This window comes from Gossypium raimondii, chromosome 2 (genome assembly GCF_025698545.1).
Source record: "Gossypium raimondii isolate GPD5lz chromosome 2, ASM2569854v1, whole genome shotgun sequence".
Lineage (NCBI taxonomy): Eukaryota > Viridiplantae > Streptophyta > Magnoliopsida > Malvales > Malvaceae > Gossypium > Gossypium raimondii.
Genome location: NC_068566.1, coordinates 7746449 through 7772089, shown reverse-complemented (window position 1 = coordinate 7772089; position 25641 = coordinate 7746449). Strand labels below are relative to the sequence as shown.

General features: G+C 34.2%; 1 protein-coding gene across 1 annotated transcript; it reads left to right on the top strand.

The window, feature by feature from the left end:
- The first annotated feature begins 586 nt into the window (after positions 1-586).
- On the top strand, positions 587-4922 carry LOC105787925 (4-coumarate--CoA ligase 2). Its single transcript, XM_012614529.2, has 5 exons — positions 587-1738; positions 3537-3881; positions 3968-4035; positions 4249-4351; positions 4443-4922. The coding sequence occupies exons 1-5, from the start codon at positions 662-664 to the stop codon at positions 4572-4574; spliced, it is 1725 nt and encodes a 574-aa protein (XP_012469983.1). The 5' UTR covers positions 587-661; the 3' UTR covers positions 4575-4922.
- The last annotated feature ends 20719 nt before the right edge of the window (positions 4923-25641 follow it).

Genomic DNA, 25641 nt, shown 5'->3' with positions numbered 1-25641 from the left:
GTACTTGTACTAAAATGAGTAGTTGGATATAAATATATAGAGAAAAGATTGTATAAACAGAGATATTATCTCTTTTTAATAGTTTTATGCCATATCAATAATTTTATCTTGAATTTTAGGATTTTAATTTGAATTTAAATTTTTTCAGGATAAAAATACTGAAATTCAGTATAAAAATATTGATATAATATAAAACTATTAGAAAAAGGATACATCTTGTTTTATTAAATCCTTTCCCTAAATATCTAATTAATAAACATATAAGAAATGTAAGAAAAGGAGCTTGTTCCCAGTTCCCACAAGATGGAAATACCAACTACGTAGTTGGAAATAATGACAAGGTGTGGCAGTACAATAACCAATCGCTAGGAATTTCAAAGAAAAACGGTCGTGGGAGATTAGGGAGAGGCGTGGTAGGTACAAGGAAGGGCAAGTTTTGATGTAGAAACAAGGCCCTGCTTGGACTGGGTGTCTGGTGTCCATTTGAACGTGAGATGGGCATATTTTTGCCTCTAAATTCCCACCCACTTCCTCTCGCCCATATGCTCTACCTACCACCATCCCCCCTCCTTATATCCCTTCCCTCTCCCACTTTCCGACTCTAACTCACCTTCCCTTTCCTCTCTCTGCCTATATCCCCCATTTTCAATACCCAATTACCATGATCTCCATTGCTGATCATCCCGTTGAGCTTGAATCCCCTAAGCCTGACCAACTCTCCCCTGAAACCCCCGCTGATCACATTTTCAGGTCTAAATTGCCTGATATTCCTATCTCAAACCACCTCCCTCTCCACACTTACTGCTTTGAAAATCTCCCCTCTCTCTCCGATAAACCATGTTTGATCTCCGGCTCTTCTGGGAAAATCTATTCCTTCAGCGAAACTCATTTGATTGCGCAAAAGACAGCCGCTGGTCTATCCAACTTAGGCATTCAAAAGGGAGATGCCATCATGATTCTCCTCCACAACTGTGCCGAATTCGTCTTCGCCTTCATGGGAGCTTCCATGATAGGAGCCGTTTCTACCACCGCCAACCCGTTTTACACCTCCAAAGAAATCTTCAAGCAATTCAAAGCTGCTCGAGCCAAACTCATCATCACTCAATCCCAATACGTTGACAAGCTTAAAGACACCAATAACAACAACGACGGCGACGAAAACTTCCCCAAAATAGGTGAAGATTTCAAGGTGATCACCATCGACGACCCCCCAGAAAACTGTTTAGATTTCAGTATGTTATCAGAGGCAAATGAGAATGAGATCCCTCAAGTTACCATTCACCCCGATGACCCTGTTGCTTTGCCCTTCTCTTCGGGAACAACAGGGTTACCCAAAGGAGTCGTTTTAACGCACAAAAGCTTGATCACAAGCGTCGCTCAGCAAGTAGATGGAGAGAACCCAAATCTTTATTTGACACATGACGATGTTGTCTTGTGTGTTTTGCCTTTATTCCACATTTACTCACTCAACAGCGTGCTCTTGTGTTCCTTGAGGGCTGGAGCTGCGGTTCTGTTAATGCAGAAGTTTGAGATAGGGACGTTATTGGAGCTGATACAGAGGCATAAAGTTTCGGTGGCTGCGGTGGTGCCGCCGTTGGTGGTGTTGTTGGCTAAGAATCCTGTGGTCGCCCAGTTTGATTTAAGCTCAATCAGGGTGGTGCTTTCAGGGGCCGCCCCGCTCGGAAAAGAGCTCGAAGACGCTCTCAGGGGAAGGGTTCCTCAAGCCGTTTTGGGTCAGGTTAGTTTTTTTGTTTTCTTAAATTTATTTAATTTTCATTAATGCATTTCTTAACTGAAGTTCATGCGAAATGAGAGTTGATAATTTTTTTTTTAAAATTACGAATTATATTACTATTTTTTCCCCTTCATTAAGTACTAAAAAATTATTTTAGATTTAAAAATATTAATTATTATTTATATTACATTCACCAACAAAATTCATTATCTATTAAATGTATTCCTTTTCTTTTAAATATATATATATATATATATATATTACACGTATCTTTTAAGAATAACATTTAACATGCCAGTGTACAATTCTCATGCACTATCAACTAATAATAATGCAATACATTAAATTAAATTAAAAATAAAAATTATAAATAAATACTAACAAATTTATTCTGAAAATATAAAATATGATATTGATAATAAAAAGCATTTAATGCAAACCATACTTTAACTCTCTTAACATATTATATAAATTTTAATAAATTAACAATTTTACCCTTTATATTAATTTATTTATTTTGTTATCTTCAAATTTTATATTCAATAATTTTTAATTTAAAATAATAAAAATTAATTAGTTATAAAAATATTTAATTATTATCAACAATAAATTAGTTTATATTCTAATATAATTATATATTAAACATATCTACAATTAAAATATATATTTAAATAACTATAAATAAAATTAAATATTTTAAAACCCTTCGATTTGGGACCTTATTATTAAGCCTAAATTGGGCTGCTTGGAGAAATAACCTAAATTTAGAAATAATGACATTTTCTTTTTCAGTTTTATGAATATATTTTTGAAATTTCTTATTTTATGTGTTATAGTCAAAATTGAGTAGGGTCTGACATCAAATTTAGGATTCAATACAACTGCTACTCTCTTTCCCCATTTGACGTTTGCTTTTACGGAAGGTTTTTGGATTTATTTTAGTAGTAGGTAAATTAATTTATGTATGTTAATTAAAAAGTAAATATATTTTTATTATCAAATGTTTCATTTATATTTATTGTGAACATGAGGTATACATTATTTATTATTGTTCAATTGTTCAGTTATTTTGTTAATTACGTTAATTTTTAATCATTCAAACGGAAGAAAATAAAAGAAAATCTAATTTTTCATTGAACTAAAATAGGTATTTTTTGAATATTGAGAAGAAATCCAAAGACATCAGACATAGCATAAAGAGTTTATTTCTTAAACGTGTCTTACATTGACAAAAAGCATTCGAACCGTAATCTGATCTGATCAAATAATAGCCCTTAGTAATATGCGAATGCAGTGTAAGATCCCAAAATCGAAGGGAATTAATGGCCATTAGCGGTCACTGGACCTCCTTCTGAATTCTGCCACGCATTTACTGACACTATATTGAATATGGAGCCACCCATCTTTTGTTAGATGATATTATAAAATAATTAAAATCTTTATTTTATATCATATAAAATAGCATGAATATTTAATATAAAAATTTCATTAATTAAAATTCCAAAAATATTTTTCAAAGTTTCTTGTTCAGAAATTTTAAAATTTAAATTTTTATCAATAAAATAATGAAAATTCAAGTTTAAGAATTTTATCAAAATATTAAAATCTGAAAATTTTAATTATTTTGAAATATAAGTCCCATTTTGCCATTGTGGAGGAGGTTTTTCAGAGGGTGGTCAGATCTGTACATCATTCCACCAATGCCGCCCACTTGTAATGGTAGGCTTCATTGGGTCTCGACCCAAAAGTTCAAATGCCCAATGGATTAAGTATTTTTGTTTTTTTTTTCCGAAAAATATAGGGATATGGAATGACAGAGGCAGGACCAGTTCTATCAATGTGCCTGGGATTTGCGAAGCAGCCCTTTCCTACAAAGTCAGGTTCATGTGGGACAGTGGTTAGGAATGCAGAGCTTAAGGTCATTGACCCTGAAACTGGCTGCTCCCTTGGCTACAATCAACCTGGCGAGATTTGCATTCGTGGATCTCAAATCATGAAAGGTTACTTGAACGATGGTGTCGCCACAGCAGCTACCATAGATGTGGAGGGTTGGCTTCATACAGGTGATATAGGTTACGTGGATGAAGATGATGAGATTTTCATTGTTGATAGAGTAAAGGAAATCATCAAATTCAAAGGCTTTCAAGTACGTTAATTTCTCCCTTCATCGTTTCTTGGTTAAAGCAACCTTTATAAATTGCATTTTTCTCTGATTGTTTCTGTTGTATTTAGGTGCCACCAGCTGAGCTTGAGTCCCTCCTTATAAGCCATCCATCAATTGCAGATGCAGCTGTAGTTCCGTATGTACTTTCCAACATGTTCAATTCATGGCTGACATATACTCAGTTCTTCTTTTTTTTTTTTTTTTCTTTTAAGTATTCATGTTGGATATTTGTGTGATGCATATTTGGAGATAAGTACTAGAATAAAACCTTCTAAAAATCCCCTAAATACATGAAAAACTTTGAAAAATATTGAACGTACAACCTTACATAAACTGCAACATTTAACAGGCAAAAAGATGAAGTTGCTGGTGAAGTTCCGGTTGCATTTGTGGTTCGATCAAATGGTTTTGAACTCACTGAAGAAGCTGTCAAGGAATTCATTGCTAAACAGGTATATACGAAGATAACATCCTAATTATATTCTGAAACCAAAGTTCCAAGGCTTAAGCAATAAAATCCCTTTGTTGTGCTCACCAAAACAGGTGGTTTACTACAAGAGATTGCATAAGGTGCACTTTGTTCATGCAATTCCTAAGTCTCCTTCAGGAAAGATTTTGAGAAAAGATCTGAGAGCCAAGCTGGCTGCTGCAGCACCTACTACCCACATTCCATGAAAATTTCTTCTATAATCTATTTGGCTTTTAAATTGCAACGCCTTTTGCTGATTTTGCTTTAACTTAGGCTTTTAATGTTTCGAACTCAAGAGTTCCTGAAAAGAAAAAATCAGTATGGCGATGATCCTATGTCATATTTAAGTTTGTTCTCTTTTTCTCATATTAAGTGGTCATGCTTGTAAGTTGTAATGCAATTTGTTTCGTCGTTTTGTTGTAATAAGAGGGAAATCAGAGCCAATGATTTCGCTCAACCTATATGATTTGGAAATAGGTTTAGATAGACATCAATTCTATGTTCCAACTTGTAATGTTCTCTCCTCTATTGGAAAAGAGAAATGATTCTTTGAATTGCTTCCATTCCGTGGTTATATATATAGGCGTATATACAAAATTGTCCATTTACTTAGTATTGTTTTGTTAATTAATTGAAGTTGAATTAAAAGAGGTCCCGTATTTTCATGACGGAATAGTTATGCTCTTGTCAACTGAGAATCGTGGAGAGATAGGGAAACTACCACCACCCTCGACGATGGAAGAGTGACAAGAAAAAGTTCACCATACCAAGGAGGCACCACTAGCGCGGGGAATATGGATATGGATTCACCTACTAGAGATTAGATGTCCTTTAAGGATATTTTACTTCATGCTTTGAAGAACTTTAATGAATTAAACGAACAAGAGGAAGATGACTTCGAATTATTGAATGGTGATGTCATCATAGAATTACTTGATGGAATTCCGTCAATAGAATAGGCTTGCTCAGGAGGACAATTGGCAAAACAATATCTTTTCTCTTCATGGATTTAGAAAATGGCTATTACTTAGTCAAATTCCAATCATCGAAGATTACACAAGGTGTTGTTGCAAGGTCCATGGGTTGTTTATGATAGTATCTCACAATTCAACCTTGGGCTTTATCTTTTTTTTTTTTTACATCACAATCGTATCCCTTGAATATGGTAACAATGATTCGTTTACCTTGTCTATGTGGAGCAAAAGCAAGATTTTGATTAACACAAGTGTGTTGTAAGCATCCAAGAACTTCATAAAGCAGGTAGAGGCCATAGGACACATGCGACTTTAAACATTTGTCTAAACAATGACAACTTACGTATCTCAACCCCCACACAAAGTGACGCGATATCATTGTATATGTGTCTTTCATGAACCTTTCTAGGTGCTGTCAAATTGCAACATTTGGTCTTGCAAAAAGCCAAAATTGATGACACACTCTTAGACATAAGGGGGAAGGCAATGTAAGAGGGAATTTTGGACCTGAACCACAATACAATCGAAGTCCTCAAACCATGTTGAGCCATCAAATGTTCGATAAGTTTGTTAGGTTGGACGAACGAAGGCCTTCTGACTTTGCCTAACAAGAGCAAGATTCAAAGTCTATTCTTGAGCCTACAAAGAATTTTAGGCATGAGAGCCCATCTTTAAGCCCTTCATAAGCTCAATAAGGTGGGCACAAATACCACAATTTGGGCACCAAGAGAATTTACAAGAGAACCTTCATGGCCTCACTTGGGGGTGGAAGTGGACACCACTTGCACTCATCGACATTGATTGAGAGTCACAATCTCAACCACTTGCCTCTCCACTCATTTATGGAGGATTTTCCTGTAGCCAACAATTTGCATATCTTGTCAAATTGATTAGCCATGGACTTGGGTATAAATAAAAGGGATTCTCCCCTCAAATGAGATCATTTTAGGGCACACACAATAGTTTATTCAAAATCATTTATTTACATTTTTCACTTTGAGATAATCTCTCAAGCTTTCTCACTTTACAATTCTTGGCTCCCTACGAGCAAAAATAAGTTATTGCTTAAGGCTTCTTACCTCGTCTAAGGGAATTAACACACTTGCAACACAAGCACTTTTTATCAACATTACTTCTATACTTAGTTTTGTTTATTTTTATTATTTTACTCTTTTTTGTTTGATATACTAACTTGTTGAAATAGCACAATCCCACATCTAAAAAATACAAGGTTGTGGAGTGCTTGTACTACTATAAATAGTTGTGGTCTCTCTACCTTTAAATCATCCCAAAATTTACCATTTTGTTCATAAGACAATTTTCATTTTTCCTATTTGTAACTTTCACTTGTATCTTTTGCAGTGAAACATATTTGGTAGTCTTTGAGGGCATAGACATAATTTTTCGAACCTTAGTAAAATTATAATGTTATTTATTATTTTTCTTTCAATATTTTGTAGGGTACATTTGTAGTGATATATTGTGCTATTAAATTACATTGAAGGGAGATTCTGTCAAGGAGGTTGAGTTTTAAGCGGGACCGTCTATGACCCCTCAAATCTTTCTTAAGAATCGAATTTAGTGTGGTTTTCGAGTACAATAAATTACTCTTTTTACCCTATTCGTACAACAAATGGTATCAGAGTCGATGGTTATTTGAAGTATGCTCTGTGGTTGCAATTTAAACTGATCGTCCACATCATAAAAGATTTCATTGGACATATTGAAAGATTATGATTGAAATGGTGGACAATCCAAGAGCTCCAACATCGCCTATATAGTTAATGGGATAGTTGTTACGACATCAACTGATATTGAGAGTTAGAAACATTTAAGTTATGGCATATGCGCTTGGGGCATGCAAATGAAAAATCCTTGAGCTTACTTATAAATCAAGGATTATCAATCGGAGTAAGAACTCGTAAGTTGGATTTCTGTGAGCATTGCGTCAAAGGGAAATAGACAAGGGTGAAGTTTGAGACTACAATCCATGATACTAAAGGCATCTAGGATTATGTTCACTCAAATGTTAGGGGTTCCTCTAAAAAAAGCTCTTTGGGAGAAAAAACATTATTATGTAACTTTCGTTGATAACTATTCCCGAAGAGTGATTGTATACAATAAAAACAAAGGATGAAGTGTTAAGAGTTTTCTTTAAGTGGAAAAAGATGATGGAAACTCAAACGGGAAAAAAGACCAAGCACCTTCGCACAGACAATGGTAGAGAGTATATGAGTGATCCATTTGCAAAAGTTTGTGAAGAAGAAGGAATCACCAGGCACTTCACTATCAAATCTACGCTGTAACACCCCAAAATTGGGCCTAAGAGTTCTAGGGGAATTTTAGGAATTTTTTAAAAAAAAAATGGTTTTTAGAAAATTAAATCAATTTCTAAAAATTAGTTTTAAATACCTTTAATTTTGAAAATAGGACTGATTTGTAAAAGGGTCAAAACTTTGGGTTTTTATAAAGCAATTTAGCCAAATTTTAAAAATCACCTTAATACTTCCCCCATCTACAATTATAAACCCTCCCTTTTTGTTTTATGTTTGCCGTCCCAAGTTCTCCCTAAATTTTCCCCTTCAATTTTATTTGTTAAACATTATTCCTTTTGATTTCCATCATTCCCCGAGTAATAAACCTCCATAAATCTTCAAGAAGAACACCCAAACACCATAGATTTCTCCATAGTTGTACTTTTTGAGATTTTTTGGGTTTTTCAGGTTTTCGATCAAACACTTGGATTTTCATCAACTAAGGTAACGATTCATCTTTCCATTAGTTTTAAATGTTAACTAGTCTCTTAAACTGAATTTTTAGTTATTAAAACGTATGTTTTAAATAAAAGCTGAAAAGTTGGTTATTCATGGTGAATTTTGGGATTGTGGATTAAAATATGGTTTCAAAGTGCTTTTCAACTTATTTTAACATGATTAGAAGGTTTCTAAAGTTACTTTGAAGTTTCATTAAGAATTTCTTGGGTTTTAATAAATTTTCGTCATAATGGCCAAAACTTGTCGAAAAATGTCGATACCTTAAAATGTGTAGTTTTGTGTAGTTTAAAGGTTGAGAATTAGTCGTAGATGAATGGATTTCGTTTCGTGTGAAAAGATTAAGTGTTGATTGAGATATTCGAATTTAAAGTTTTCTATGTCGAAGGTTTAGGTTAAAAGAGAACGTAGCTTAGGCTTATGTTTATAACTATTTAAGGTGAGTTGATGGTTGATTGTTGATTGTATGTTTGTGTGGCTTGTATTGTTGAAGTGTTGGAGTCAATAGGACCTTCAACGAGTAGAGACAACGGTAAAGAAAAGCTTGTTTGAGCTTTCGATTTTTGGCAAAACATATTTTGGTGAATGTTTTGATATCCCTACTCATATATGATTCATTGTGTACTTGGGAATTTAAAGGTAGCCTAAACCCCTACTCTAAATTCCAAGTGTAAGTGTTCTCGCATCTATGACTAAATATGATATATGTATGCTTGTGAAATTGTGAAAATATGAAATTATGAACATATATGAGATGTTATGGCATATGCTATAAGCTTATGATGACTGATGTGAAAGTAAATATGTGGGTATGTTAGTCATGACATGTGACAGTGATTATATTGTGCTACTAAAGTGAATATACAATGAATATGTGTAGAAAATCGGTAAGTAAATATATGATAATAATGTGGATATTTTGGCCTTGTGATCTTATGAGACCGTTGGATATAGTTGGCATGCTATAGGATTGTGAGTACTCACTTTTGTGTTGTGATATATGGGGCATTGAAGCCCAGGGACAATTTTCAGAGAGATAAGAGAATGTGAGCTAAGCTCCATTCACCGGGATATGTGTGTTTGGTGTGTTAGAGAGTGTTAGCTATATGCTTCACTTACGGGACATGTTTGGCTCTTTGAGTCATTTTGGTGTGTTGGAGATCTGTGTATCTGATGTGTGGTGATAGAGTTCACTTTATGTTTCATAATTTCAGGAGCCAAACTATCATAAAATGTGACTAAAAGTGATTAAATGTGATTAATATGTGCTATAATACGTGCTTTGATATTCATATGATTAATGTGTAAGTATTCATGAAAGATGATTAAATGTGTAAAATATGACATAAGAGTAGAAGATGTTAGGATTATGTTGCATGTATGTTTTGCTGACGCATAATGACTTGTTTACGTAGTGGTTATACTGAGCATTCACTGAGCTTGTTGAACTCACTTGTAACAATCCGATTTTCAGTAGTGATGGAACAGTGGTTCGAGACCACAAATTTCCGTCGTGTCGACTCATAAATATTATTTTTATAATATTTATATCCATTAGAGTCATATTAAATTTTGTTTAAGAAATTTTAACGTTTAGATAGTTACTTTAGGAAAAAGGACTAAACTGAAAAAGGTGTAAAATTTAGTAAATCTTGAATTTCCATTGATTTGATAGTTTAAATATGAAATGAAAAGGGAATTATATAATTTAGTCCATTTGGATATTAATGGACCATAATAGGTTTTTAAATTATGGTTTTTTAAGATTTTAATTAAGGGAGATTATGTACTTTAGAAAATAAATTAAAGTTTAATAAAATAAAACCAAAATCATCATCATCATCTTTTTGGATGTTCCACTAAAAAACTAAGGCATTTCAACATTTTTGAAGCTTCATATTCGGCTATCATAGGAACCTTGCATGTAAGTCCGTTTTAATTCCATTTCTTGTAATTCTTATGTTTTTGAGATAGTTGCAACTAGGTCCAGCTAGCCCGTACCTTCGTTTTTAAAACTATTAAAATTTTTGGAAGTTTCCATTGATGAGTATTGAATGTTTTTGATGAATATCATGTATTTGGAGTTTTGATTGTATTGTTTGATGATTTTGTAAAATAATTTTTGTTAGATTTTAATTTTAGGGTTAAATTGTGAAGATGATAAAATTTTAGGGTTTGATAGTGAATTTAATGTTAATTAGGGACTGTTAAAGGCCTAGTATATTTGAATAGAATTTTATTTGAGAAAATGGTTAATTTGATGAATTTTGGGTTAAGGGACTAAATTGTAAAAATTGTAAAAGTTTGGTGTAATTGTGTAAATTCAAAAATTAAAAGGGTTTTAATTGTAAAATAGATTTGAATGTGAAATGTAAGCTGATAATTGAGAAATTCTATATTTAGATCAAGATCTCGTAGATACTCATGGAAAAGAAAAAATACGGAATAGTCCTTTGAACTTCTACAACTACTACAATTCAGTCCAGGTAAGTTCGTATGATTTAAAATTTAATATCTATATGAATTTTTGAATAGTATAACATGGTATAATATATATATTCAATTGTTAAAAATTAATGATTATTTGAGATATGTTATTAAATTTGATGATCGGGTTGGATTGATCGCTGGATGAGTACAATCGTGATATGGTGTGTTATGGGGATTGGGGTGGAGATGGTTACGGAGTGATGTATATATATTACCCGAGTAAATCGAGGTTCAGCATTTGTTGCGAACTCTCATGTTATATTCTTTGTTTGGTGTGTTTCGGAGGGACTAGCTTTTATGAGCATTGGTGTGTTTCGGAGGGGTTGAATCGTTTGAGCATCTGGTGTGTTCTTGTTGGACTAACGATGTACTCCTATCCATAAGTTGATCTTCGAATTAAAAATCTCGGTAAGGTAATTTTGTTTAATGGATTTGATGGATTTGATGGATTTGCTATAAGTTGAGTATTAAATTGAATATATGTGTGATTTATCAATTGAGATTGTCAATGACAGGGAGCCTTCGTGGTTGAATGGTTATTGTTTGAATTGTTGTATTTACTTCAGTAAGATTTATCGTTTTAATATGTCGAACTTACTAAACTTTATTGAGCTTACTTGTGTTGTTTAATGTTCTTGTAGATACTTGAAATGTTTTACGATCTGATCGGCGCTCAAGTCACACTATCCAACTTATTTCGGTAGTTTTTTAAATGTTTGATTCGGTTTATATGGCATGTAATAGACTTTTGTGTAGTTATTACTAATGTTTTGGAATAAGTAAAATGCTACGTATGATATTATATGTAAATTTCCATCTTATATAATCTATGTGAATGAGGTAGATGTTTCAATGCAAATAGAAATGGTATGTGTTAATGATATGTGTATTTAAGGTACCTATGATAGGTACATTGGTTAGGTGTTGATTTGATGAATTGATAAGTTGTGTTTGAGGTTTTATTTTGATGTACAATTGTATATACTTGTGATACCAATGAGGGCACATTGGTTAGGCACTTAATAGGTTGATTTTGGTATGTTTTTAGCTTGATTAATGTCATTTTGAATAGGTATTTTGGTTGGTATTTGAGTTTCTTAAGGTCCAAGTAAGCTTGAAATGGTAAAGTTGTTGTTTAAGGTTCATTTTGGGTCTACACGGCTTGATACATGGGTGTGTGACTCAGCCGTGTGTGAAACAAGGCCAAGCGACACGGTCGTGTGTCCCCTGTAGGTTTAAAAGCATGCAAGTCAGGTAGTTACACGGACTAGCACACAGTCTGGCACACAGGCGTGTGGCTTGGCCGTGTGACCCTACTCAGAGAATTACACGGATGAAGACACGGGCTGGGACATGGCCGTGTGTCCCTATTTTGAAGGTTACATAGCCTGAGACACAGACGTGTGTCTCAACCGTGTGAGGCACGCGGCCTGGCCATACGATCGTGTGATCCCTGCAGTCCAAAAGTTTTTGACTCTTTCTTAAACTTTCCATATGTTTCCAATTTAGTCTCAGATTGTTTCTAAAGTATTTTTAGGTCCTCAAGGGCTCGATTAAGAGACATTATGAATGTAGTTGAATGTAATTAGACTAAGTTTACATTGATGTATGAATTGAAGGGTTTACTGTTCTGTTTGTACTGTAATGCTTGATAACCTTATTCTGGCGACAGATACGAGTTAGGGGTGTTACATTTCGTGGTATCAGAGTTACGGTTTAGTCGGTTCTCGGACTGAACGTAACATGTGAAAATGTCTAGAATTACATGTTATATAAATCTACAGTAGTGTGACGTGTTTGATCTGATCCAACCTTTGTTTTTTTTATAGATTGTAAAGATGTTAGACGAATCTAATCGTGCTGAAAATGATGAGGTTAATAGTAATGTACCGACCTCTGATCATGGGACGAGTAGTAATGTTTCGATTCCTCCAGTACAAGAGCATGAACTTAAAAACATGTTCTTTGGTTTTATGAACTAGTGGTTCAACGAGTTTATGCAAATGAGTAATCTGACTCAACGACCTCCATCCCCTATTATACCTCCGATTGTACCTCCACCTCCTATTGTGATTGAACCTAGTCGACATATTTTGATTGAGAAGCTTAGAAAATGTGGTGTTGAAGAATTTCGGGGTAGATCAGAAGATGATCTGGTTAAAGCTGAGTATTGACTTCAGAACATCTTGCGAGTTTTTGAAGAAATGGCTTGCCTTCATGATGATTTTCTTAGATGTGTTGTTTCATTATTAAAAGAGGAAGCGGACAGTTGGTGGATTACATTAGTAGTTGTGGTACCGATGGAGAAAATTTCCTAGGATTTCTTTCAAACTGAGTTTAAAAAAATATGTCGGAAAATGGTATCTGGACGAGAAAATGAGAGAATTTCTTAAGTTACATCAGGGAAATAGATCGGTGGCTGAGTACAAGAGAGAATTTGTACATTTTAGTAAATATGCCCAAGAAATTGTGCCTACTGAAGAAGTGATGTGTATCCAGTTTAAAGATGGCCTGAATGATGAAATTCGAATGATGAACGGAGGTACTAAAATTCGAGAATTTTTTTCTCTTATTTGACTGTACACAGAAAATGGAAGAAGTATACAATCACAAGATACAATGGGATAGACAGATTCGAGAGTTTCACAAGAGAGGTTCTTTTAAGTCGTTTTTTGCATCACCTGCAAAGAAGAGTAAATAAGATTTTAGTTGAGCTACCTCAGTGTTTGAGCATCTGAACAAAAACAAATCGCATGATTTCAAAGCTCCTACTAAACCAGTTGATAGTGTGGGAAGTGTACGGAACACTCAGAATCCCAATTGTAGACATTGTGGAAAAAATCATCCTGGAGAGTGTAGAGCTAAGTCGGGAGCCTGTTATAAATGTGGGTCAATTGACCACTTTCTTCGGAATTGTCTTAAACAGTTAAAAGAAAATGAAGAATAGAATGAAAAGCAAATGTCTACATTTCAGAAAAGTAGACGTCCGAGTTAGAATTGTGCTACTAGAATTGCTTGTACAGGGGCAAAATACACCATTGTTCAAACAGAGGCTAGAGCACCTTCTCGCACATATGCTATTTGAGCCAAAAAGAAAGCTACTACTCGTGATGTGATTGCTGGTATATTTTATCTCTTTGATGTTACTGTTTATACATTGATTGACCTTGGGTCAACTCATTCTTATATTTTCTCTGCGTTGGTAACGGAAAAAAATTATCTGTTGAATCTACTGAATATGATATTAAAGTTACTAATTCACTAGTTAGAGTGTGATAATTAACTTAATTTATTGTAAATGTCCACTGAAAGTTAGAGACTGTGAATTCCCTGCTGATTTGATGTTACTACCATTTTGAGAATTTGATGTTATTCTGGGTATGGATTGGCTATTGTTGCATGATGCTGTAGTAAAATATAGACAAAAATAGATTGACTTGAAATGTCAGACAGGAGAGATGATTTCAGTTGAGTCTGAAAGTCCGAAAGATGTTAGAATTATTTCAGCTATTTCTACATAGAGATTGATACGTAAAGGTAATGAAGCGTTTCTAGCATACATTCTTGATACCAGAAATTTAAAATCGAAGCTAGATCAGTTACCCGTTGTAAGTGAGTTTACTGATGTATTTCCTGAAGAGTTGTTGGGTCTGCCTCTTGATCGTAAAGTTGAGTTTGTGATTGATCTGGTTTCTAGTAATACACCGATATCGATATCACCATATTGCATGGCACCAGCTGAATTAAAAGAGTTGAAAGCACAGTTGCAAGAGTTATTAGATAGGCTTTATTCAATTGAGCGTATCTCATTGGGATGCCCTTGTGTTGTTTGTGAAAAAGAAAGACGACTCATTAAGATTGTGTATATAATACAGACAGTTGAACAAAGTCACGATAAAAAATGAGTATCTCTTGCCATGTATCGATGATTTTTTTGACCAATTAAAAGGTGCCATAGTGTTCTTGAAGATAGATCTCAGATCCAGGTATTATCAATTGAAGGTTAAAATTTGTGATGTGTCAAAGATTGCTTTCAAAACTCGTTACGGTCATTATGAATTTCTAGTAATGCCATTTGATTTGACTAATGCCCCTGCTGCTTTTATGGATCTAAAGAATCAGGTTTTCAACCCCATTTGGATAGATTTTTTGTTGTGTTTATCGATGATATATTAATTTATTCCAAGATAGAATCTGAGCATACTCAACATTTGAGAATCGTATTACAGACTCTGAGAGAAAAATAATTGTATGCAAAGTTTAGTAAATGTGAATTATGGCTTTGCGAGGTTGGATTTTTGGGTCACATAATATCGACTGATGGGATTCAAGTTGATCCGAATAAAGTTTCTACTGTGATGAATTGGAACACTCCAAAGAATGTTTCAGAAGTGCAAAGTTTCCTGGGTTTAGCAGGTTACTACCGACGTTTTGTTAAAAAATTTTCGTTCATTGCTTCACTGATGACTAGATTATTAAAGAAACATGTCAAGTTTGTTTGGTTTGATAAGTGTCAACAAAGTTTTGATCAGTTGGAAAATATGTTGACGGAAGCTCTAGTGTTGACGCAGCCTGAGTCTAGGGTAGCATAAATTATCTTTAGTGATGTGTCCGTCAATGATTTGGGTTGTGTGCTGATGTAGGCATGGAAAGTAGTAAATTATGCTTCTCGATAGTTAAAGTCATATGAAAAGAATTATCCTACTCATGATCTTGAGCTGGCCGCGATTGTATTCACTTTGAAGATTTGAAGACATTATTTATACGACGAGAAATGTCACGTGTTTACATATCAAAAAAACTTAAAGTATTTGATGACTCAAAAAGAACTGAATTTGAGACAGTGACGTTGGTTAAAGTTACTGAAAGATTATGATTTGGTTATTGATTATCATCCGGGAAAGGCTAATGTGGTTACGGATGCACTCAGTCAAAAGTCATCATTGTTTATATTTCGAGCGTTGAACGCCCATTTAGCTCTAAATGAAGATGGTTCTATATTAGCAGAATTGAGAACAAAACCCCTGTTTTTACAACGAATTCAAGAATTGCAAAACGAAAATTCGAGGTTGATGTTGAAACGACAGTTGGTTCAGAATAATATGAGTACTGAGTACAGTGTTGATGATAAAGGTACATTACGTTACCTTGATAGAATTTGCGTTCCAAATGACCTAGATTTAAAATGTGATATTCTATTTGAAGCTCACAGTAGTACGTATTCTATTCATTCGGGAAGCACGAAAATGTATTGTGATTTGAAGCAAAAGTACTGGTGGCCGGGTATGAAACAGGAAATTTGTGAATTTGTGGCTAAATGTTTAATATGTCTGCAGGCAAAAGCATAGCATCAGGTACCGTCGGGTTTATTACAACCTGTTATGCTTCTTGAGTGAAAGTGGGAGAGAGTCGCAATGGATTTCGTATTTGGTTTATCTGTAACTCTGAAAAAGAAAGATTCGATCTAGGTGATTATTGATAGATTGACTAAATCAGCACAATTGTGGATCATGCCATTCAATCTTTTTTAACACTTAGTAACATATAGGCATGTTTTGACATGCAAATCACATATTATCATGATGTAACAAAATATCACATTTTAACAGTAATGAATAACCATATATGTCATAGTATCACATAATATGAGAATGAGAACAACATACTTTTCACATCAATAATCAAACATAACCATACAACATACTTTCATGAAATAGTCGATCTGAATCACTTACTTGTATAGTCTATTTTGACGTATTTATTCTTCCATTTTAAAATACTCAAAGTATTATCAATCATGTAATAATATTTTATTTAATCATTTTTTACGATATATATTTATATATCGACAATAAGTTAGACTCACCCTTAAAACTCCACTCTAACGAACGTCTACACTCAAATCTTAACCATAGGAATACAAATATGTTATCAAGTGACTTTCAATTATAAATCATCCTTTTTAAATACCTGTTTATTACACACTAACATCAAATCACCCATTTAAACTTACTCTTATGATAATCATTTGTACGATGGTTTCATTCCTATTACCAGGATCTTTCCGGAATGGTATTGATCGCCTCTTAATTAAAAATAAGGTAAAATATGTTAATACACAAGGGAAAATTACACTATATGTCTTAAAGATATTCGGCCAAAAGGAAAAAGTAGGGAAGAAAATAGTGATTTTCATCCCACTATCACTTACTTTGATTCGACTGAATTAGAATAAAAGATGGATCACTGTGGTCTTGAGTTGAAGAGGCTTTCGAATCTAGGGCAATTGATCACTTGGAAAAGTGAGTTAATTGTATAAAAACAACATAAAATTAAAATATTTTACAAACTTAATGAAAATAAAATAAAAAAGGGGTTTCGTTACAATAGAGAGTTGAATAAATCATAAAATAATGAAGAAAGAAGGAAAATCACTAACTGTCGGTGGAGGTGTGACGATAGTGGCGATGGTGGTTCGGCAAGGACTCAACAGAGGAGGACGAGAAAATAGGGTTGTGGCACAAGAGGAAATAAGGAGAGATTGCAAAGGGAAAAAGAAATAGAGAAGATGAAGAGAGAAAAGAAGGTTGCTTTCAATGGTGGTGTATGGTGGTGCTAAGCGGCGGTGGAGCAAAACCAAAAAGGAAAGGATTGGCTACAAAAGGGAAGGTCTAGCGGTGGTTCAGTTGGTAAGGATGTGGTGGAGGAGAGAAGGAAAATAGTGTAAATGTGGTGGTTGATAGCCAAAGTGAAAGAAAAAAAATGAGAGAAAATGGGATGAGTCAAGGTGGTGGACGATAGTAAGGAGAGAAGAGTAAGGAAAAATGTAACAAATGATGATACTCACTTGTCTAGGTGCATTGAATCAGCTCACATGGTAAAAATAATTCCAAATGGTTTGTTGAGGGAACAATGAAGCAAAAAGGGAATCATGTTGGAGTAAATATGGTATGTTGACTTGAAAAGAAAGGAAATAATCTCCCTTATGCGTGGTAAGAGAGCGTTGGACGGCGGTATAATAGCATGCAAAAGTTGACCAAAAATTAAATAAAAAAAATATGAGAGTGAAGAAACTTGAACCTAATAGTTTTAAGAAACTTTTAAAGCTCTTAACCACTAGGCCATTTCACTTTATTGTTCTTTATAGAAAAAATATATAAAATATGGGATGTGACCTTTCCTAAGGTTTGAAGCAAAACTGTACCACATAGAAAATAATACGAGGGAAGGGATTCGAACACTGATCATTAAGGAAAACTCCACCACTGCTCAATCACTAAAAAAAATTCAGGTATGACCACTTTCAGTTCATTAACCCAATTTCTACTAACTCGATTTTTGGGATGTGACATACTTAATACATGGTCCCATTGTGTTGAAATTTTTGAAAGTTTAATAACTCTAATGGTATGTGCAAAAGATTATTTACCAAAATGGTACATTTGGTGCCAAATTAGTTCTTGGCTAATTACTAATATATTTGAACATAAAAACGGACACTTGAAAATACTTAATATTTTTTCTAAGTACATGTCATTCTATTCAAAATTTGAAAACATACCCTGTTGTTGCTTGAAGATGTGATGAGATGAAAGCTTGCAATCTCAAATTCAACTCTTCAAATTAATTTCTGTATCTAATTTGCGCACGGAAACAAACCGTACGCTGAGTATACACCCAGTGGTATTACTATAATTCAAATACTTAAGGTAAAAACAATATATATATACACATTAAATCTTACCACTATTTTACCTTTAATAAATCATTCATGCATTTAAAATTTAATATTATTTTAATAATATGTATTTTAAATAGCTTCTCTTCATTTTAACTTATATATCTTCTTACTATATTAATATCTATTTCATGCATTTCATCAATAACCATTTCATAAAATCATTATTTCATATATTTCATTTCTGTATCTCAATTCAATAACTTATTCTATTTCATATCTAAGACTTTACAACATTAGTCTTTCAATAACTATTTCAAATTCATTTCAATTTCCCATTCCATCTTAATAATTCATTCATTATTAATGTAACATCCCGATTTTGGGCCTAGTCAGAATAGTGGTTTTGGGACCAAAAATCCGATGAGGAAAAAATTATTTTTCTTATATTTTTATGGTCTACGATTTCATGAAATGATTTTGTGAAAATTTCGTTCAAAAATTTCGACGTTTGGGCACTCAATTTAGTCAAAAGGACTAAATTGTAAAAAGTGCAAAAGTTAAGTTCTACATATTAGAGGTGTCCAATTGTTATGAAAATTTAAATTGGAGGTCCTTATATGGTAATTAGACCACTGGTTAAGTTGGTAGACAAAAATGGATATGAGATAAGTGAAATAGGAAATTTTTAAGTTGGGGGCAATTTGGTAATTTAGTAATAAAAAGAATTAAAAAGGGAAAAAGATGGCAAAATGTGCTCATCTTCTCCATGGTGAACGAAAATAGCAAGGGGGAAGCCATAGTTAGGGTTTTCAAGCTTCCAAGCTTCATAGTAAGTGATTCTAAGCCCCGTTTTTAATGTTCTTTACGTCTTTGGAGTCCCGGTAACTTGATTTAGCTTATTCTAGCAATAATTTAACCTAGGGTTTATATTTGGAAAAATACCCATAGGTGAAATGTGTTTGTTTTGATGTTTTATGGTAGAATATGAAGCTTGAAATTATGTTAAACAACTTTTGCTAAGCGATTTTAAGTGAAAACGAGTAAAACGACATAATCGGTAAAAAATACCTAATGTTCATAAGTACATGTTAGAGTGGGAATTTGATGTTGCTATAGAAGGGAAAAATTTCCAGCATGTCATAAAACATAAGAATAACGGATGAAGTTTAATTTCCGAGCTTTGAAGAAAAAGTGTAATTATGCAAAAGTTTAGGGGCAAAATTGTATTTTTCCAAAGATCGAGTCAATGATTGTTTTGATGAATTTGAGTATTAAATAATTTAAATTTGCTATTATAGATCAATAAGAATGAAATTCAAAGTTAGATCGGGGAAAGAAAAAGATAGAGGACTAAGTTGCTAGATTTGGTCAAATTTTGTACCGAGGTAAGTTTACGGTAAATAAATGAAATATTTTTATAATTGTTATTAATGTTGTTATTTTTCAGCAATTATGTATTTATTTCATGAAAATATCTAATGTTGACTTAAGTATGAGATGATAGAGAATCAGTGATAAAAGCCCCGTTGAAACATTGGGAATGTATCGGATACAAATGTCATGACATTAAGGGAATGAGATCCCATGTAAGACCATGTCTGAGACATGGCATTGACATCATTAAGATTATGAGAGGTCTCATGTAAGACCATGTCTGGGACATGGCGTTGGCACCGAGATGAGAGGTCCCCCGTAAGACCATGTCTAGGACATGGCATGGGACACCGATATGAGAACTCCCATGTAAGACCATGTCTGGGACATGGCTTTTGCATGTTATTATCAGAAAAGAGACCTAAGCATCCTTATTATTCAAATGTGGCTCAACGGGCTAGTAAACAAATTATGTTCCATGAAAGTTCAGGTAAATGGAATAAATAGCAAATTCAGGTGAGTTATAAGAGTTAAGAACATATTATGTTATCAATTGAGAACCAACATTTCAGCAAGAGAAGAGTAAGTAATAATCATGAGTTATCTAAGTAAACAAGTAAGTGAATGAGTAAGAGATTAAGTAAAGAGGAAATTAGAGATCATGACACTTGAGTATATTTATTTGTGTTAAATGTTGTTATTTATTTGCTTGTAAATTTACTAAGCTTTATGCTTACTTCCTTTATTTTCCTTCTTTTATAGTATTGCAAAGCTAATTCGGGGATCTTAAAGACGTCGGAGAATGCTCACACTATCAACAACAACAACTCGTATTTTATGATGATCAATGTTTGAGCTATGGCATGTATAGGGACTTAGTCATTTTGAATGTATGTCCTTATGATATTGCTAAAGGATGATGTGTAAATATATGATAATGTTTAGCTATTAAAATGGTTAAGTAAGAATATGTTTTGTCGAAACCTTTTTTTGGGTAAATGGGGCCGACTTGGATTTTGAAAAAGAAAATAAAAATGGGAGTCGCCATCGATCTTTTATTCAGGTCTGATCGGATCACCTTGAAAATAATTTCAGGTCTGCGAATTTTGAGAAAAAAAGGTTCGGGAGTCGGTTACGGACGAGGAAGGGTTAGCACCCTCGTGACACCCAAAATTGGTACCGAATTGATTGTTTAATGTCTAAGTGTCGAAATTTTGAAAAGATTTTAAAATACGATCCTTCCTTTTTTTTAATGTTAATTTTATAAAAGATGCTTGGATAATCGAGGCGAATGCTGAAAACCTTCTCGTCTAAGAGTAATAAAATGTCATGCCCAATACGTTAGGACACGGCATTTTAGTCCTTGAGAATAAGCATGTCTTTTGATTTTCAAAACCCTTGCGGTGAAGTTAAAAAGGGATATTCAATTGCTTTAAGTCAAATGAAAAATTGAAACCCAATACTTTAGGGAACAATTTCTCAGAATTCCTAGCATTGAATATAACCCTTATTGTTTTTTTTTAAATCTTCATTTCAAGAAAAACGACATGTCACATCCAATACATTAGGACACGACGTATCGAATTCCCGAGAATGAGTTTTTATTTATGTGTTAATTAAAAACGATATTCGGTTTCTTAGATCCCGAGGAAGATTGGAATCCAGTAAGTTAGGACACAATCTTTTCGAGGATCCCAAATTCCGAGTGTCGCGTTATATATCTTGAAAAACCTTTTGAATAAAAATGCTCTCGATACGTGAATGATATTGAACATAATTTTTAATGCGTATAAAGCGCGATGGGATAACAATGTACAATGTGAAGTGATAATTAAGTAAGTCGAAATATACATTAATGAACACAAATAATCAATCAATATAAATAATTGATACAAAGCACATAAGAGCAATAATCTCACATCATATATCATGCTTACATTTAAAGGCTAATGAATTACAAATTAACACATATGAAATTGTACAAATTTTTAAAATAACTTTAAGAAATATGGAAGATGGGAAAGTATAATAAATGAATTTAAAATAAATAATATATATATATATATATGAAAATTTGAAATAAATTAAAAATATGGTTAAAAATAAATACTACATAAAATAATAGTATCAAAATAAATTTTAAAGTAAATATCATATAAGAAAAAATAAATTACATAAAATAATATACATATATTAATTTAGAATAAGTAATATGTAGGGAGTGAAAAACTTCATGTAAGTAATAATATATATTAATGTAAAAAAGTGAAATAAACTAAATATATGTGGATATTTGAAGGAAGTAAAGCATCTATATAGCAATAGGTATATAAAAATATATAATATATAAAGTTAAATAATATATATAAATTACGTACATACATATATGTATAATAAAACTAATTTAAAGATAATAGTGAATAATAAAGTAATATATAGGAAAATAGGAAAATAGAAATATAATCAAATATAATAATGATTACAATAGTAAATAGTATAGGTTAATTTTAAAATAAGTAATATGTAAAATTAACTTAAAATAAAATAATATATAAAGTAACTTAAAATACTTAGGCTTATGGGTTAGGTTAAAATAATAAATAAAAGGTTTAATATAATCTATAAAATAGAAAATTGGAACTAAAACAATTTGGCAATAAACAAAGTTTAAAAAAAACATATACATACAATAAGTAAGAAGAAACTACAATGATACTAATAATAATAATGGTAATACCAGTAAATTAATTAATAAGCTGACCAACAAAAGGATTAAATTGAAATGAAAATAGAAATTCTGGGACAAATCTGCAGTCAAAACAGAATTAACGGTTCGAAACTGCAATTTACGAATTACGAGGAGGGCCAGATTGGAAATATTCCACCTCCCAAAACGCGACTCAGCAGCACGGACTGAAATGAGACAATCATTAAAAACGCGCGGCAAAATTAAAAGGTAAAAACGATCGATTTGAAAAGAACATGCAAACATGCAAGGGTCGCTCGCGCAATAATCCCATCAGACCCAAAACGCGCGGATCCTTCCCTTGGGTCGGGTCACCGCGTGGGTCGAGGGCTATCAGACGTTGTCGTTTCCCTTTATTACCTAAAACAAAATTTTTTCTTAAAAAACACTTCTACTTTATTTCTTAAAAACAAACAGAAAGAAAAAAAAGGAAAAACTATACTAGGGTTTCTGGTCCTAGCTTTCGCGTCGCTCGGGGGCTTCGTCGCTCTCACCGCGATTACACCGTCAACGGTGATCGGAGCTGCACCCCTAGGGGCTTTTTATCTCCTCTTCGCGCAGATCCGAATGCGCTACCAGGTATGAGTTCTCACTCCCTCTTTTTCTTTTGCTTGCTCTATATATATGCTTATATGTGTGTAAATAGCAAAACAGATAAAAGAAAGAAGAGCAAACGAAAAAGAATAAAAAACCCAATCGACAAAGGAAAAAAGAAAACCTTCTCTTGTGTATTGATTTCATTTTTTTGATACCGTAAGCGTGTAAGGGCTTCTCCTCCCTTTTTACAAATTTCTGTTTGGCCTTTTATATAGTCGAATAGAAAGAAAGAAAAATAAAAAAATCCAAACGAAATACAATGTTTTTTCTCTTTTCTTTGTCTCTGCTGCCTTTGTTTGTTTGCGCGCAGGTACGATCGTACAGGGGCTGACGTGGCAGCACGGAGGTGGCCGTACGAAGGCCTACGTGGCTGGGGAGAATGGCGCGGTGTGAAGGGGAGTCTGCGGGCTGCGGCGCTGAGAATTCTGAAAACTCTAGGGGTTTCTGAAAATTTTTGTTTTGGGCTTCAATGTAATTGGGCCGGGGTATCGGGTTTTAGGTGGGTTAATTTGGGGCTTAGTGGATCTGTAATTAGGTATTGACTCGAATTGCATTGGGCTTTGTAAAACGGGACATTTTAGTTTATATATCTTTTTATATCTAGGTTTTAATATATGTATCGGGCCGGGCAAATTTGGGCCATTATAGTTGCCCCTCTTTGCTCGTTGTCGTGTAACGGGAACGAAGCAAAGACTTTAAAAATGACCAATTTTATCCTGTCCTGTTGGACCTTGGTGCTCTTCTTCTTCGAGTTGCCTCATTCCATCCATTGCATCTTTAGAGGTATAGGAATTGGTGTCTCGATCCACTCTACCGCAACGTCAGGCAGATAGGATTTGTAACTCGTAACTTTAATCTGTTTAACTGTGATGTCGAGGAAGCAAGATTCGCTATTGTATCTTCAATCTGTTCCACTACACTGCCTGGGAAGTAAGATTCGCTGTTGTAGCTTTAATCTTTCTAACTGCAATATCGGGGAAGCAAGTTTTGCCGTTGTGGCGTTAATTTGTTCCACTACACCGCTTGAGAAGTAAGATTCACTGTTGTAGCTATAATATTTTTAACTGCAATGTCAGGGAAGCAAGGTTCGCCATTGTGGCTTTAATCTGTTCCACTGCGTCACCTGAGGAGTAAGATTCGCTGTGGTAGCTTTTTAACTACAATGTCGGGGAAGCAAGATTCACTGATGTGGCTTAATCTGTTCCACTGCATAACTTGGGGAGTAAGATTCACTGTTGTAGCTTTAATCTTTTTAACTGCAATGTCGGGGAAGCAAGATTCACCGATGTGGCTTTAATATGTTCCACTGCATCGCCTAGAGAGTAAGATTCGCTGTTGTAGCTTTAATCTTTTTAACTGCAATGTCGGGGAAGCAAGATTCACCGATGTGGCTTTAATCTGTTCCACTACATCTCCTGGGGAGTAAGATTCGCTGTTGTAGCTTTAATCTTTTTAACTGCAATGTCGGGGAAGCAAGATTCACCGATGTGGCTTTAATCTGTTCCACTACATCTCCTGGGGAGTAAGATTCGCTGTTGTAGCTTTAATCTTTTTAACTGCAATGTCGGGGAAGCAAGATTCACCGATGTAGCTTTAATCTGTTCCACTACATCTCCTGGGGAGTAAGATTCGCTATTGTAGCTTTAATCTTTTTAACTGCAATGTCGGGGAAGCAAGATTCACCGATGTGGCTTTAATCTGTTCCACTGCATCGTCTGAGGAGTAAGATTCGCTGTTGTAGCTTTAATATTTTTAACTGCAATGTCGGGGAAGTAAGATTCACCGATGTGTCTTTAATCTGTTCCACTGCATCGCCTGTGGAGTAAGATTCACTGTTGTAGCTTTAATCTTTTTAATTGCAATGTCGGGAAGCAAGATTCACCGATGTGGCTTTAATCTGTTCCACTGCATCGCCTGGGGAGTAAGATTCGCTATTCTCAGTCTGCCCCACTGTAACTTCAGGGAGATAAGAACTGATACGATCCACTGTACTGTAACTTCAGAGAGATAAGATCTATTACTTTAATCCGCTCCACTACAACTTCAGGGAGATAGGATTATCGGCTTCAATCTGCTCCACTGCAACCTCAGGGAGATAAGATTTGCCATCTTCGACTGTCCCCTTTGTAACCCGGGGATAAGACACCTTACTCGATGCTGCTCGCTGCGACCTCAGGGAGATAAAACCTAATATGATCTACTCTACTGTAATTTTGAAGATAAGATTCACCGTCTTCGATCTGCTCCGCTATTGCTTAGGGAGACAAGATCTGTAATTTCCCAACCTATACCACTGCTGACCAGAGAGATAGGACTTATCTTCCACCTATTCCACTGCTGGTCAGGGAACTAGGGCTCACAGTCTTCCATTTATTCTATTGTTGGTCAGGGAACTAGGGCTTACAGTCTTCCACCTATTCCACTACTGGTCAGAGAACTAGGACTTACAGTCTTCGACCTATTCCACTGCTGGTTAGGGAACTAGGACTTACAGTCTTCCACCTATTCCGCTGCTGGTCAGGGAACTATGGCTTGTGATTTCACCGATCCGTTCTCTGGGAAACATGACGTGTATAATTCATTTTAAGAACCTAATTATGCCTAGTGATTAGGATGCCCTGATCAGAATGAGTCAAACGC

Excerpts from the sequence above, each read along its gene's own strand:
- LOC105787925 (XM_012614529.2), top strand. The coding sequence starts at position 662 with ATGATCTCCATTGCTGATCATCCCGTTGAGCTTGAATCCCCTAAGCCT. Across the intron at positions 3,882-3,967 it reads TCAAATTCAAAGGCTTTCAA|GTGCCACCAGCTGAGCTTGA; the intron begins GTACGTTAATTT and ends TGTTGTATTTAG. Across the intron at positions 4,036-4,248 it reads GCAGATGCAGCTGTAGTTCC|GCAAAAAGATGAAGTTGCTG; the intron begins GTATGTACTTTC and ends AACATTTAACAG.